The sequence below is a fragment of the Salmo salar genome, chromosome ssa13 (genome assembly GCF_905237065.1).
Source record: "Salmo salar chromosome ssa13, Ssal_v3.1, whole genome shotgun sequence".
Classification (NCBI taxonomy): Eukaryota; Metazoa; Chordata; class Actinopteri; order Salmoniformes; family Salmonidae; genus Salmo; species Salmo salar.
Window position 1 is genome coordinate 26,515,969 of NC_059454.1, and position 15,451 is coordinate 26,531,419.

Sequence of the window (15,451 nt, forward strand, 5' to 3'; positions counted from 1 at the left end):
GAGAGAGAGAGAGAGAGAGATTGGCTGTAGTATCCATCTCATCTGGGTAATTTTTAGTAGACATAATAGGCACATCAGTGATGCTATTGTTCTATTTTTGTCTCCCCCGTCATTAACTGTAAAGCCTGGGAGATCTAGAGAGTTAGACTAATGCATGCTGGTAGGATTGAGTGCCTCATCTACGGTATCAGCAGTACTCTCACTATTGGGCTCTACATGGTAGCTATGTATTGATGTACTGTTTCTCATTGACTTTGTGTGGGACATTAGTTGAGCTGGTTGCTATTGTAAACAAAAAGCAGTAAATACTACAGCAGTGTCTTATCATGATCAGGATAACCCAAACCAACTCCATCCTCAATAATGTAAGGTTTATATTTGAACATTTAATTTCAGGTAGTGTATTTATACATGTTCAGTAGCAGTGTGGCAAATGCTTTGGCTTACAGCCAGTGAAAGTAATGTTAGGCTGTGATTGTGAATGGGGGTTCTTGGCAAACATGACTCAGTGGTAGAATCCCTTGAGGCCTTGAGGTGTCTGTGTGAGTCTGTTTAAAAAGAGATGATTGTGCCTCCCGAGTGGCGCAGTGGTCTAAAACACTGCATCGCAGAGCTAGCCTTGCCACTAGAGATTCTGGGTTTGAGTCCAGGCTCTGTCGCAGCCGGCCGCGACCGGGAGACCCATGGGGCGGCGCACAATTGGCCCAGCATGGTCCGGGTTAGGGGAGGGTTTGCAGGGATGTACTTATCCCATCATGCAGTAGCGACTCCTATGGCGGGCCGGGTGCAGTGCATGCTGACACGGTAGCCAGGTGTACGGTGTGTTTCCTCTGACACATTGGTGCCGCTGGCTTCTGGGTTAAGTGGGCATTGTGTTAAGAGGCAGTGCGGCTTGGTTGGGTTGTCTTTCGGAGGACGCATGGCTCTCGACCTTCGTCTCTCCCGAGTCTGTACGGGAGTTGCAGCGATGAGACAAGACTGTAACTACCAATTGGATACCATGAAATTGGGGAGAAAAGTGGTAATAAATAAAGAAATACAACCCCTCCAAAAAAAATGTATGATTGTTTCTGGAAAAGCCTCTCCCACTGCTCTGCCTGGCACTGCCGCAGCCCTAGCTCTATCCATCTACCCACTGGTTTTAGGTCTCCACAGAAAGCTTTATTAGTGCATATCTGTGTGGTGTATAATCTGGCACTGTGTTAGACTATTAGCCCCCTCTATGTCAGTTGTCTATGTGTGGTGTCTAGGTACCATACTGTACTATACTTTCCTTAATGTATATGTTTTGTTCTGCGTAGAGTTCAACTCTGTGGCCCACTAGCTGCTACTAATAGATGTCCTTCTTCTTCTTCTTCTCTCCTCTGCTCTACAACTGCTTCTTCTTCTCTCCTTCTTTTATGCCTTCCAGTTATTGGCTCCTCTTCTCTTTTGTCTCTTATGTTTTGTTTAGTGCTTCTCTAGTCTCTTCCTAACTGCTTATATAGTAGTAGATATCTGTTCTCTCTTGTTCTCTACTGACTCACTGCTCCCTCTGCTGTTTAAATGCATGTACTGCATGCCTTTAAAACACCAAGGCGTGACCCTGGCTGACCTAACGGAGAAGAAGAAAGGGAAGTTTGGCTGGTTCAGCCAGTCCACTGAGACACAGGGTAAATTGGGTTGTGTGTTTGTGTGTTTTGCCCTCCCTCCTTTGCTTGCTTGTGCTTTGCTACTAGTTTGATGTGCGCTTGTCCAATTGTTGTGTTCCATCCTCTCTACTACTACTCTTCATTAGATCTGTGTCCTCATTTTGTCCTGACTCTTTGGTAAAGTAGGACAAGCAGTGAGTGGGTGGATTTGTGAATCAAACATCAGTATTTTGAAACACAACCAGCAGGTTTAAGGCTTCTAGAGGTTACGAGAGGTCATGTGCATGTTGTACTGTAACCTAGAATTCTCCGGAACTGGACCATAAGTGAATAAGGGATATATTGTCTGCAAATGTGAACACATTGATATGTTGACTATGGAAAGGGTATGCATATTTGTAAACAATCAAAATAGATAGATTACCTTGTAGACATGCATTGTGGGGTCATTTTGAGTCATTCATTGCCATTTCTTTTATTTTGTTCATTTTTATAAGCCTTGTTTTTTTTTCTCCATTTCTGTGCACTGTGATTTTGATTTTTCCTTGAGATATTTTGTGGAGTATTTTTGACCTTCTACTTACTTATTCATAAGGTTTGTACAGCATCTGCACAGATCCACTAGTAGTAAAACGTTTCTAAGCCTATCAGAAACCACACTATTGTTATCCCATTCACATACTAAACAGCATGGATGATCTGTGCAGGTGCTGCAATCAGCCCTCTGTATTATGACTGTCAATGATGGTCCTCAAAGAGCCCTATACTGAATGATGAGGATATGAAATTATGTCATCTTTACTAGATTTAAACTACCCAAAACACTCAACCATAAGTAGGATTGGGTTGGTTACTTTTTAAATGTAATCTGTTACAGTTACTAGATACCTGTCCAAAATTGTAATCAGTAATGTAACTTTTGGATTACTCAAACTCAGTAACGTAATCTGATAACTTTCGGTTAATTTTGGATTACTTTGCCCTTAAAAGGCATTAGAGAGAGACAAAAAGGATCCATCAAACGCATTTGACGTGTCATCCTAGTGGTCTCTGACTTGTGGTCAAACTTTTTTCAATGCTGAATTGAATGTCATTGAGAAAACAGAAAGGTGTCATAATGTATTTTTTCACAAACATCCTTTCTGAATTTAAATGTAATCCAAGAAGTAATCATCTAGTTTTTCAAAAGCATCTGTAATCTGATTACAATATTTTTGCTGGTAATGTAACCGATTACAGTAATAGTCTTTTTAAAATCAGATTACATGTACATGTAATCAGTTTCTCCCCAAACCTGATCATAAGGGTTCTTTAGGTTGGAAAGTCAGAGCCATAGTTCGACTGGATCTCAACGTACTTCCTGTGTTTGTGTTATGTCACAGCAAGCAAGCCCGCCAGCGAGACAGAGTCTGTGAACACTGACAACCCCAACGGAGAGGACGATAAGGCTAACTGCTGTGGACCACTCTGGTGAGTCTGTCTGTCTCTGTCAAGGTTCAAGGTTTCTTTCTACCTGAATAGACAATTGGCTTAAAAAGCTACTGTAATACGTCATTCATGCAAATGGATATTAACAATATGATTCTTCATTTCTTCAGTCAAAAAATTATAAAATCAAAGTACAGGTCAGTCCTCTGTCAGTACTATGTGTCATTGTTTTTTTGCATGGCCCTGATGCACATTGTGGAAATTCATCGTCACTCGCTTGTGTTTTTCCCCCACACACACTGTCCATCCTGATCAGTCACTGCACTCCTGCTTATGTCCTCTTCATCATCACCACATCTTCATCATCCTCACCATGTCTGCCTTTTGTTTAGTCTGTGACCCTGACATTGTTTGAGACCTTCTGTCTAACATGCATGATTTCATTACAGTTCACAATTAACCTGTGCATTTAATCCTTTGATGATCAACCAGTATGTAACACAACTTCCTGATTCGAGTCAGATCGTGACATAATTTCCTCTCTCTTGAAGTCGGCGATGGCGTCGCTGGAACCGGTTCTGCCGCAGGAAGTGTCGTGTTGCCGTGAAGTCGGTGTCTTTCTATTGGCTGGTGATCATCCTGGTGTTTCTCAACACGCTCACCATCTCCTCAGAGCACTACAACCAGCCTAACTGGCTCACGGACGTCCAGGGTGGGTAGAGGGTCAAAATGGTATTTCCCAATCACATAGTTTTAGCAGAATGTGTACTTTACAGTGTCCTTCTCAGAAACCCACAGGATACATACTATGTTCTCCTTGAATCTTACAATCTACAATGTCATTATACTACAGTAGTGCCCTTGATAATCAGACAATACCTATGACTTACCCAGATACTGTATCTGCTGCATACAGTATCCCTTCCTACCAGATCCCCATAGCAGTGATCTTTATAAGTGGAAAATGTTGTACTGTAATGTCTATATGATGATGTCCGCTGCTCTCCAGATGTGGCCAACAAGGTTCTGCTGGCTCTGTTTACGTGTGAGATGCTGGTGAAGATGTATAGTCTGGGCCTGCAGGCCTACTTCGTGTCTCTGTTCAATCGCTTCGACTGCTTCGTGGTGTGTGGCGGCATCGTGGAGACCATCCTGGTGGAGCTGGCCATCATGTCTCCCCTGGGCATCTCTGTGTTTCGTTGTGTCCGCCTGCTACGCATCTTCAAGGTCACACGGTGAGACTGGGAGACTTCAGGAGAGTCTGGACATAGGCTGACGTGGTGGAGGTGTACTTTTGGCAAAATGTTTACCTCTGTGATTCGTTCACGTCACATCTCTTTCTTTGCTCACTGGTTTTGATGTATCATATACTGTTGGAAGAATGTTTATCAGTCTCTCGGTATGTGTGCTTGCATGCTTGCGTATGGGTTGTTTGTGCATTCATCTTGACCTTCTCTTTCTCTCTCTGCCCTGTAGCCACTGGGCATCTCTCAGTAACCTGGTGGCATCGCTGCTCAACTCCATGAAGTCCATCGCCTCCCTCCTGCTCCTGCTCTTCCTCTTCATCATCATCTTCTCTCTGTTGGGCATGCAGCTCTTCGGAGGCAAGTTCAACTTCGACGAGACGATAACTAAGAGGAGCACCTTCGACAACTTCCCCCAGGCACTACTCACAGTGTTTCAGGTAGGACGACTCTACCTGTTCCTGGTTTCTCTCACAATGATTATTGACATCATGAAAATGTGATGACGTTATAATGGCGTTGTAATAATGTTGTGATATGACATTGTAATAACATTGTGGTATGATGTTGTAATAACATTGTGATGACTTGTAATAATGTAATAATAATATTGTAATAATGTCGTGAAGGCGTTGTACTAACGTTGGGATGACGTTGTGTTACACTGTGTTGTGTGACTCAGATCCTGACAGGCGAGGATTGGAATGCTGTGATGTATGACGGCATCATGGCGTACGGTGGACCCTTCTCCTCAGGCATGGTCGTCTGCATCTACTTCATAATCCTCTTTGTCTGTGGAAACTGTATCCTGTTTTTAAAACATGTAGAACACATGGCTTCAGCTGCCCCTAGTCATATAGCATTTAGATCAGTATTATCCACTGGTTCAAGAGAGACGCAATATGTGCAGGCTTTTGTTCCACCCCAGCACTAACACATTTGACTCAGCTAGTCATGAGTAGCTTTTGATGAGTAGTTTCTTTGTTTGTTGAATCAAATATGTTAGTTCTGAGCTGGAACAATAGCCGGTACACATTGCTAGCCCACAGGACCAGGAGTGAAGAACAGTGCATTACACTCCAACGCTAGGTCGATGTTGTATCTCCGTTGCCCTTAAGTCCAGTTTGTAATCAGACATCCTGCTGAACGTCTTCTTGGCCATCGCCGTTGACAACCTGGCAGATGCAGAGAGCCTGAACACAGCCCAGAAGGAGGAAGAGGAGGAGAAGGAGAGGAAGAAGAGTGCCAGGTAATGTCAGCACTGCCTTACTGAAATAGAGGATGGTCTGTGTTTTTCTGTTGTTCCTCCTGACCTGTCGGGATGCTGTCTTGTGTTTGGGCTCTTTTATTTCCAGAGATGACACTGATAAGATGGAGGAACTGAAACCTGAGGGCCAGGATGGGGATCTCAAGGTAATCAGAGTAGCTTTTAGATTGGGGTTTTAGAAAGTCAGAGAAGAGCAATCCATAACCACACAGAGGCGCCATTAGACAAAAGATTTTGGAATGGTGGCCCACTTAGAATAATACAGTGAGTTAAAACCATATGGCATTTATAACAGTACTGATACACTGCTGATATGTCATTTGTGTCTTGATGAATATAGGTTCCACTGGAGGAGGAAGACGAGAAGGAGCCGTATCCCACTCCAGACACTCCAGGTAACCTAATCTGTTCTGAGATCAGTGTCCTAACTTTGTTGCCATAGCTTCCATGGCCTGACACTGCCTTATCTCTGATCCTGGTTTTCCCCAGTTGGTGATGATGACAATGATGATGATAATCTGCCAGAGGTTCCGGTTGGGCCACGCCCTCAAAGGCTGTCAGACCTCAGCATCAAGGAGAAGACTCCGCCCATCCCTGAGGGCAGTGCTTTCTTCATCTTCAGCAACACTAACCCGTAAGTATACTGGCTTGCGAAAGTATTCACCCCCCTTGGCGTTTTTCCTATTTTGTTGCCTTACAACCTGGAATTAAAATCGATTTTTGGGGGGTTTGTATCATTTGATTTACACAACATGCCTACCACTTTGAAGATGCAAAATATTTTTTATGGTGAAACAAACAAGAAATGCGACAAAAAAACTGAAAACTTGAGCGTGCATAACTATTCACCCCCCCAAAGTCAATACTTTGTAGAGCCATCTTTTGCAGCAATTACAGCTGCAAGTCTCTCTATAAACTTGGCACATCTAGCCACTGGGACTTTTGCCCATTCTTCAAGGCAAAACTGCTCCAGCTCCTTCAAGTTGGATGGGTTCGCTGGTGTACAGCAATCTTTAAGTCATACCACAGATTCTCAATTGGATTGAGGTCTTGGCTTTGACTAGGCCATTCCAATACATTTAAATGTTTCCCCTTAAACCACTCGAGTGTTGCTTTGGCAGTATGCTTAGGGTCATTGTCCTGCTGGAAGGTGAACCTTCCTCCCAGTCTCAAATCTCTAGAAGACTGAAACAGGTTTCCCTCAAGAATTTCCCTGTATTTAGCGGCATCCATCATTCCTTCAATTCTGACTAGTTTCCCAGTCCCTGCTGATGAAAACATCCCCACAGCATGATGCTGCCACCACCATGCTTCACTGTGGGGATGGTTTTCTCGGGGTGATGAGAGGTGTTGGGATTGCGCCAGACATATCGTTTTCCTTGATGGCCAAAAAGCTCAATTTTAGTCTCATCTTACCAGGGTACCTTCTTCCATATGTTTGGGGAGTCTTTTGGCAAATACCAGACGTGCTTGCTTATTTGTTTCTTTAAGCAATGGCTTTTTTCTGGCCACTCTTCCGTAAAGCCCAGCTCTGTGGAGTGTATGGCTTAAAGTGGTCCTGTGGAGCTTTGCAGCTCCTTCAGGGTTATCTTTGGTCACTTTGTTGCCTCTCTGATTAATGCCCTCCTTGCCTGGTCCGTGAGTTTTGGTGGGCGGTTCTTTCTTGGCAGGTTTGTTGTGGTGCCCTATTCTTTCAATTTTTTAATAATAGATGTAATGGTGCTCCGTGGGATGTTCAAATTTTCATATATTTTTTTATAACCTAACCCTGATCTGTACTTCTCCACATCTTTGTCCCTGACCTGTTTGGAGAGCTCCTTGGTCTTCATGGTGCCGCTTGCTTGGTGTTGCCCCTTGCTTAGTGGTGTTGCAGACTCTGGGGCCTTTCAGAACAGGTGTATATACAGTTGAAGTTGGAAGTTTACATACACTTAGGTTGGAGTCATTAAAACTCGTTTTTCAACCACTCCCCAAATTTCTTCTTAACAAACTATAGTTTTGGCAAGTCGGTAAGGACATCTACTTTGTTCATGACACAAGTAATTTTTCTAACAATTGTTTACAGACAGATTATTTCACTTATAATTCACTGTATCACAATTCCAGTGGGTCAGAAGTTTACATTCACTAAGTTGACTGTGCCTTCAAACAGCTGGGAAAATTCCAGAAAATTATGTCATGGCTTTAGAAGCTTCTGATAGGCTAATTGACATAATTTGAGTAAATTTGAGGTGTACCTGTTGATGTATTTCAAGGCCTACCTTCAAACTCAGTGCCTCTTTGCTTGACATCATGGGAAAATCTAAAGAAATCAGCCAAGACCTCAGAATAAAAAGTAAGACCTCCACAAGTCTGGTTCATCCTTGGGAGCAATTCCCAAATGCCTGAAGGTACCACGTTCATCTGTACAAACAATAGTACACAAGTATAAACACCATGGGACCACGCAGCCGTCATACCGCTCAGGAAGGAGATACGTTCTGTCTCCTAGAGATGAACGTACTTTGGTGCGAAAAGTGCGAATCAATCCCAGAACAACAGCAAAGGACCTTGTGAAGATGCTGGAGGAAACAGGTACAAAAGTATCTATATCCACAGTAAAATGAGTCCTATCTCGACATAACCTGAAAGGCCGCTCAGCAAGGAAGAAGCCGCTGCTCCAAAATCGCCATTAAAAGGCAGACTACGCTTTGGAACTGCACATGGGGACAAAGATTGTACTTTTTTGGAGAAATGTCCTCTGGTCTGATGAAACAAAAATATAACTGTTTGGCCATAATGACCATCAATATGTTTGGAGGAAAAAGGGGGAGGCTTGCAAGCCAAAGAACACCATCCCAACCATGAAGCACGGGGGTGGCAGCATCATGTTGTGGGGGTGCTTTGCTGCGGGAGGGACTGGTGCACTTCACAAAATAGATGGCATCATGAGAAGGAAAATTATGTGGATATATTGAAGCAACATCTCAAGACATCAGTCAGGAAGTTAAAGCTTGGTCGCAAATGGGTCTTCCAAATGGACAATGACCCCAAGCATACCTCCAAAGTTGTGGCAAAATGGCTTAAGGAAAACAAAGTCAAGGTATTGAAGTGGTCATCACAAAGCCCTGATCTCAATCCCATAGAACATTTGTGGGTAGAACTGAAAAAGCGTGTGCGAGCAAGGAGGCCTACAAACCTGACTCAGTTACACCAGCTCTGTCAGGAGGAATGGGCCACAATTCACCCAACTTTTTGTGGGAAGCTTGTGGAAGGCTACCCGAAACGTTTGACCCAAGTTAAACAATTTAAAGTCAATGCTACCAAATACTAATTGAGTGTATGTAAACTTCTGACCCACTGGGAATGTGATGAAATAAATACAAGCTGAAATAAATCAATCTCTCTACTATTATTCTGACATTTCACATTCTTAAAATAAAGTGATCCTAACTGACCTAAGACTTGGAATTTTTACTAGGATTAAATGTCAGGAATTGTGAAAAACTGAGTTGAAATGTATTTGGCTAAGGTGTATGTAAACTTCCGACTTCAACTGTATACTGAGATCATGTGACAGATCATGTCACTCTTAGAATGCACACAGGTGGACTTTATTTAAATAATTATGTGACTTCTGAAGGTGATTGGTTGCACCAGATCTTATTTAGGGGCTTCATAGTAAAGGGGTGAATACATATACACCCACCACTTTTCAGTTCTTCAATTCTTTACATTTTTTTAAACAAGTTATTTTTTTCATTTCACTTCACCAATTTGGACTATTTTGTGTATGTCCATTACATGAAATCCAAATAAAAATCCATTTAAATTACAGGTTGTAGTGCAACAAAATAGGAGAAACGCCAAGGGGGGTGAATACTTTTGCAAGGCACTGAAGGTCTCAGTACTAAATATATGTTATAATGCACGCACACCCACGCACTCAAAAATAATGTGTGATTTCATGGCTTTTTTTCTCAGGGTCCGAGTGGCCTGCCACAAGCTGATCAATCACCACATCTTCACCAACCTCATCCTGGTGTTCATCATGCTGAGCTCTGTGTCTCTGGCTGCTGAGGACCCCATACGCAACTTCTCCGCACGCAACATCGTATGTTTACTGCAGCAGACGTTTCTCTTACATAAAAATAACATTTGATAGCATCAAGATAATCTTTACTTCTATGAAAGTAATTTGACTGTAATTTTACAGTAATGACACTGTCACGATAATGTCTAATAGTGGTATGAAATATCTGTGTTAAAAAGAACTAAAAACCTCAAACCTATACTTAATAGCAGTAGTAATCAATTTAGGACTGTTGATGCGTTCTGAAGTTGTTGATATCATGTCATGTGTTGATGCCTTGAACTCCTGTTAAACTTTCACATTGCTTTTTGCAGATACTTGGTTATTTTGACTATGCTTTCACGGCAATCTTTACTGTTGAGATCCTATTGAAGGTAAATGCTCTCCCCCTGTGTGTGTGTGCTGTGCTCTAGTGCTTGTGTAGTAACGCTCAGACCTTCTCGTTGCTTTCCAGATCCTAGGCTATGCAGATTATGTCTTCACTAGTATATTTACCTTTGAGATCCTGTTGAAGGTAACCAGGTTTCTATGACAACCATCGTCTTGCTGCACTCCCCCGTCTACTGTATGTCGCCTGTTTTTAAATGGCGCCTGTTTTTTTCTGCTTGTCTGTCAGCAACCATCACGGAACCTCTTTTAACCACAAACCAATTTGGAGCCAAAAGAGGGGGCAATATGTATATTTGTACGTTTTTGAGTGTAGCATGGATCACTCCAGTAGCATGAATCACTGCCTTGTTATTGTGTCTAGTTTTAACTGCACCCTGTAAAGATGAGGGTTCATAGTAGGTCACCTCTTTGTGAACCTTACCCTGGTCTGTTTGTACTTTAGCCAACAACTCCTTTGTCATTGTCAGTTTGGCTTATGCTAAAGCACAAACAGACCTGGCAACCAGGTTAGGAGATCCTTGACATGCTTCCCAGACCCAATTCTCTTCTGCTGTTCAGCCCCCACCTGTGTGTTCTCTTTGCTTCATGTGAGGGCTCACATCTGCATCAATTTCAATCGGTCATACGCTTGTTTTGGTATGATTGTTTTGAGTACTTCCACAGAGTATGCATGAAACCATGACACACATGAATGACTCTGAAGCAATTAGACTCTACTCTTTTGAATGCAACCTCCCCCTCTCTCTGGTTTGGGAGGCTTTCATACACTTTTGTACCTCTCCACTGATGCAAATCCCATGTTTTGTGTTTTAAGCCTGGGCTTGACAGAACCAATAGATTACCTGTAGATTCAAGGAAAATGGGTTGAGCCTTGTTCTAATCTTTACAGGAAATTAATAGCATATCTCTGAAATAATGTTTTATTTTTTGTGTTTGTCGGTTGCTGTAAAAAACAGTATTTGTTCTATTGAAATACACTTCATGTCTTATTGAGCAGAATGTGTAGGAGTTTGAGTAAGATTAGAAGGAACTAGATCTGTATCAGTGTGTGTAGGTGTGTTTGTCTGCCCGCTCTGAGAAAGAGCTTGTGTCAACAGATGTAGAATCTTAGCTTGATCATCCTGTTGCAGGAGAACCTTCCTGCAATGCAGGACATTTAAAACTTGTAGTGTATTTGAGGTTTAAAATGAATCAAACCACACAAAAATGTACATTAATTATAATCCATAATAATTATAATCCATAATAATTCATATTTCCTGTTATTATTTTCCTGCTGTAGCAAACTGGCTCAAATGAAGATCCTACATGTCTAGCTCATCTACAGTTGTAGCTGAACCTGTTGTGTGTCTGGTATGAGATGGCCTAGTGTATATGTCAGTATATCTGATGCCGGTCTCCCTGTGCTCTCCAGATGACAGCTTTTGGGGCTTTCCTCCATAAAGGAGCCTTCTGCAGGAACTACTTCAACCTGCTGGACCTACTGGTGGTTGGAGTCTCTCTGGTGTCCTTTGGCATTCAGTACGTAAAAATGAATCAATTGGTTGATTGATTTATTTCTTGCTTGATGGATTGATCAATCTTTCAATCAGACAGCGATGTGGCCATAACTGTCTGTGTTTGGTGTTCAGGTCATCTGCCATCTCTGTGGTCAAGATCTTGCGTGTGTTGAGGGTGTTGCGGCCCCTGAGGGCCATCAACAGAGCCAAGGGCCTCAAGGTGAGACGGGGGGCCAGTGGGCCACAGTGTAACAACTGTTTAACCACACACCCTCAAGATAACTGACTACTGAAGTCGCCTGTTTGTAAATCATCAGGTTAAGGGTACAGGGTCCAATAAGGTCATTCATCCCTGACCTTTTCTCTCTTGTCTCCTCTGTTTTTGACCCTTGACCCTGCAGCATGTGGTCCAGTGTGTATTTGTGGCCATCAGGACCATTGGCAACATCATGATCGTCACCACGCTGTTACAGTTCATGTTCGCCTGCATAGGAGTGCAGCTATTCAAGGTGTCTACCGCCACTACAGTGTTAACACTCATAAAGTATTGTCTGTAGTCTATGCATGATGCAGTAGTTATGTGTGTGGTTATGTGTGTGTAATATGTGTGACAGAAGGGCAGCTGTTAAACGTTCTGTTCTCTCAGGGCAAGTTCTATCGCTGCACAGACGAGGCCAAGTCCAGCCCAGAGGAATGCAAGTGAGTTTGATCGCTCTTTGTTCAAACATAAGGACTGGAGTGCTGAGACCCAGATATGTGTCTGTTTGGATATACAGATGATTATGTAGATACATGGATTTAGATGTATAACTCCTCTCTCTCTCTCGTAGAGGCACATACATCCTGTATAAGGATGGAGACACAGCCTTGCCTGCAGTTAGGGAGAGGATCTGGTACAACAGTGACTTCAACTTTGACAACGTCCTCATGGCCATGATGGCTCTGTTCACCGTCTCTACATTTGAAGGCTGGCCTGCGTAAGAGCCTCTCACATATGCACACACACACACACACACACACACACACACACACACACACACACACACACACACACACACACACACACACACACACACCACACACACACATCATGCACGTGCACTCACACACACAGCAAATGCACACGTGAATATGCACACTCCCACGTATGCATATCCAGACAGACGAACCATCTCACTGATTAGTGTGCGTTTGTTTCTGTGGCTCAGTCTGCTCTACAAGGCCATCGACTCCAACAGAGAGAATATGGGTCCCATCTACAACTACCGCGTGGAGATCTCCATCTTCTTCATCATCTACATCATCATCATCGCCTTCTTCATGATGAACATCTTTGTCGGTTTCGTCATCGTCACTTTCCAGGAGCAGGGAGAGAAAGAGTACAAGAACTGTGAGCTGGACAAGAACCAGGTAACAACCTAGTTAGTGTGTGTGTGTGTGTGTGTGTGTATGTGTGTATGTGTGTTGTGTGTGTGTGTGAACATAAATATGTACAGTGCTGTGCAAAAGTTTTAGGCAGGTGTGAAAAAATGCTTTAAGTAAGAATGCTTTCAAAAATAGACATGTTAATAGATTATATTTATCAATTAACTAAATGCAAAGTGAGTGAACTGAAGCTAAATCTAAGTCAAATCCATATTTGGTGTGACCACCCTTTGCCTTCAAAACAGTATCAAATCTTCTAGGTGCACTTGTACAAAGTCAGGGATTTTGCAGGCATATAGTCAGGTGTATGATTAAACAATTATACCACACAGGTGCTAATGATCATCAATTCAATATGACGGTTAAAACACAATCATTAACTCTGATGTGGGAACAAGGCCAAGCGACTCAACTATGCACGAAAACACAGGAACTGGGGTGCAGAAAAATGGCAGCAGGTGCTCTGGACTGAAATATGTCTGTAGCAGAAGGCAGTTTGTTCGCCGAAGGGCTGGAGAGCGGTACACAAATGAGTGTCTGCAGGCAACAGTGGAGTATTGTGGAGGTTCCTTGCAAGTTAGGGGCTACATTTCTGCAAATGGAGTTTGATTTGGACGGAATTAATGGTATCCTCAATGCTGAGAAGTACAGGCAGATACTTATCCATCATGCAATACCATCAGAGAGGCATCTGATTGGCCCCAAATTTATTCTGCAGCATGCCAACGACCCCAAACATACAGCGAAAGTCATTAAGAACTATCTTCAGCGTAAACAAGAACAAGGAGTCCTGGAAGTGATGGTTTGGCCCCCACAGAGCCCTGACCTCAACATCATCGAGTCTGTCTGGGATTACATGAAGAGAGAGAAGCACCCGAGGCTGCCTAAATCCACAGAAGAACTGTGGTTGGTTCTCCAAGATGTTTGGGCCATCCTACCTGCTGAGTTCCTTCAAATACTGTGTACAAGTGCACCTAGAAGAATTGATGCTGTTTTGAAGGCAAAGGGTGGTCACACCAAATATTGATTTGATGTAGATTTTTCTTCAGTTCACTCACTTTGCATTTAGTTAATTGATCAATATAATCTATGAACATGTCTATTTTTGAAAGCATTCTTACTTTACAGCATTTTGTCACACCTGCATAAAACTTTTGCACAGCACTGTATGTGTGTGTATTTCTGTGTATTACTGTGTGTTTTATCTCCCCTCTCTAGCGTCAGTGTGTGGAGTATGCTCTGAAGGCTCATCCACTGAGAAGGTACATCCCTAAGAACCCCTACCAGTATAAGTTCTGGTATGTGGTCAACTCCACAGGCTTTGAGTACGTCATGTTCGTCCTCATCATCCTCAACACACTGTGTCTGGCCATCCAGGTGAGTCCCTTTCCTGCCATACATGTATAGTCCTATCTCTGTCTCTCTCTATGTCTCTATATCTGGGTCTATCTCTGTCTCTCTCTATGTCTCTATATCTGGGTCTATCTCTGTCTCTCTCTATGTCTCTATATCTGGGTCTATCTCTGTCTCTCTCTATGTCTCTATATCTGGGTCTATCTCTGTCTCTCTCTGTGTCTCTATATCTGGGTCTATCTCTGTCTCTCTCTATGTCTCTATATCTGGGTCTATCTCTGTCTCTCTCTATGTCTCTATGTCCGGGTCTCTCTCTATGTCTCTATATCTGGGTCTATCTCTGTCTCTCTCTATGTCTTTATATCTGGGTCTATCTCTGTCTCTCTCTATGTCTTTATATCTGGGTCTATCTCAATGTGGCTCAGTTGGTAGAGCATGGTGTTTGCAACGCCAGGGTTGTGGGTTCGATTCCCACGGGGGGCCAGTACGAGGAAAAAAATAAAAAGGGATGAAATGAATTGAAATGTATGCATTCACTACTGTAAGTCGCTCTGGATAAGAGCGTCTGCTAAATGACGTAAATGTAAACGTAAATGTATCTCTGTCTCTCTCTATGTCTCTATATCCGGGTCTCTCTCTATGTCTCTATATCTGGGTCTATCTCTGTCTCTCTCTATGTCTTTATATCTGGGTCTATCTCTGTCTCTCTCTATGTCTCTATATCCGGGTCTCTCTCTATGTCTCTATATCCGGTCTCTCTCTATGTCTCTATATCCGGTCTCTCTCTATGTCTCTATATCCTGGTCTCTCTCTATGTCTCTATATCCTGGTCTCTCTCTATGTCTCTATATCCTGGTCTATCTCTGTCTCTCTATGTCTCTATATCCGGTCTTCTCCTCTCTATGTCTCTATATCTGGGTCTATCTCTGTCTCTCTCTGTGTCTCTATATCCGGGTCTATCTCCGTCTCTCTCTATGTCTCTATATCCGGGTCTATCTCTGTCTCTCTCTGTGTCTCTATATCCGGGTCTATCTCTGTCTCTCTCTATGTCTCTATATCCTGGTCTATCTCTGTCTCTCTCTATGTCTCTATATCCGGGTCTCTCTCACTGTCCCGCTATGCCTCTGTCTCTCTCTGTGTCT

General features: G+C 42.9%; 1 protein-coding gene across 5 annotated transcripts in view; it reads left to right on the forward strand.

The window, feature by feature from the left end:
* Nucleotides 1-15,451, forward strand: part of LOC106566685 (voltage-dependent L-type calcium channel subunit alpha-1D) — a 93,869-nt gene that overhangs the window by 54,504 nt on the left and 23,914 nt on the right. For 4 of the 5 annotated variants that reach the window (XM_045693084.1, XM_045693087.1, XM_045693088.1 and 1 more), the window contains exons 10-28: nt 3,014-3,101; nt 3,230-3,256; nt 3,611-3,771; nt 4,069-4,294; nt 4,536-4,743; nt 4,986-5,106; nt 5,438-5,552; nt 5,659-5,716; nt 5,911-5,965; nt 6,060-6,204; nt 9,534-9,663; nt 9,957-10,016; nt 11,447-11,553; nt 11,664-11,751; nt 11,933-12,040; nt 12,178-12,230; nt 12,362-12,508; nt 12,740-12,941; nt 14,175-14,333. In XM_045693084.1, the coding sequence (XP_045549040.1) occupies nt 3,014-3,101; nt 3,230-3,256; nt 3,611-3,771; nt 4,069-4,294; nt 4,536-4,743; nt 4,986-5,106; nt 5,438-5,552; nt 5,659-5,716; nt 5,911-5,965; nt 6,060-6,204; nt 9,534-9,663; nt 9,957-10,016; nt 11,447-11,553; nt 11,664-11,751; nt 11,933-12,040; nt 12,178-12,230; nt 12,362-12,508; nt 12,740-12,941; nt 14,175-14,333 (2,258 nt within the window). Of the gene's footprint in view, nt 1-3,013; nt 3,102-3,229; nt 3,257-3,610; nt 3,772-4,068; nt 4,295-4,535; nt 4,744-4,985; nt 5,107-5,437; nt 5,553-5,658; nt 5,717-5,910; nt 5,966-6,059; nt 6,205-9,533; nt 9,664-9,956; nt 10,017-10,096; nt 10,157-11,446; nt 11,554-11,663; nt 11,752-11,932; nt 12,041-12,177; nt 12,231-12,361; nt 12,509-12,739; nt 12,942-14,174; nt 14,334-15,451 lie in introns of all 5 variants that reach the window. The other variant, XM_045693085.1, reaches the window with a different exon arrangement.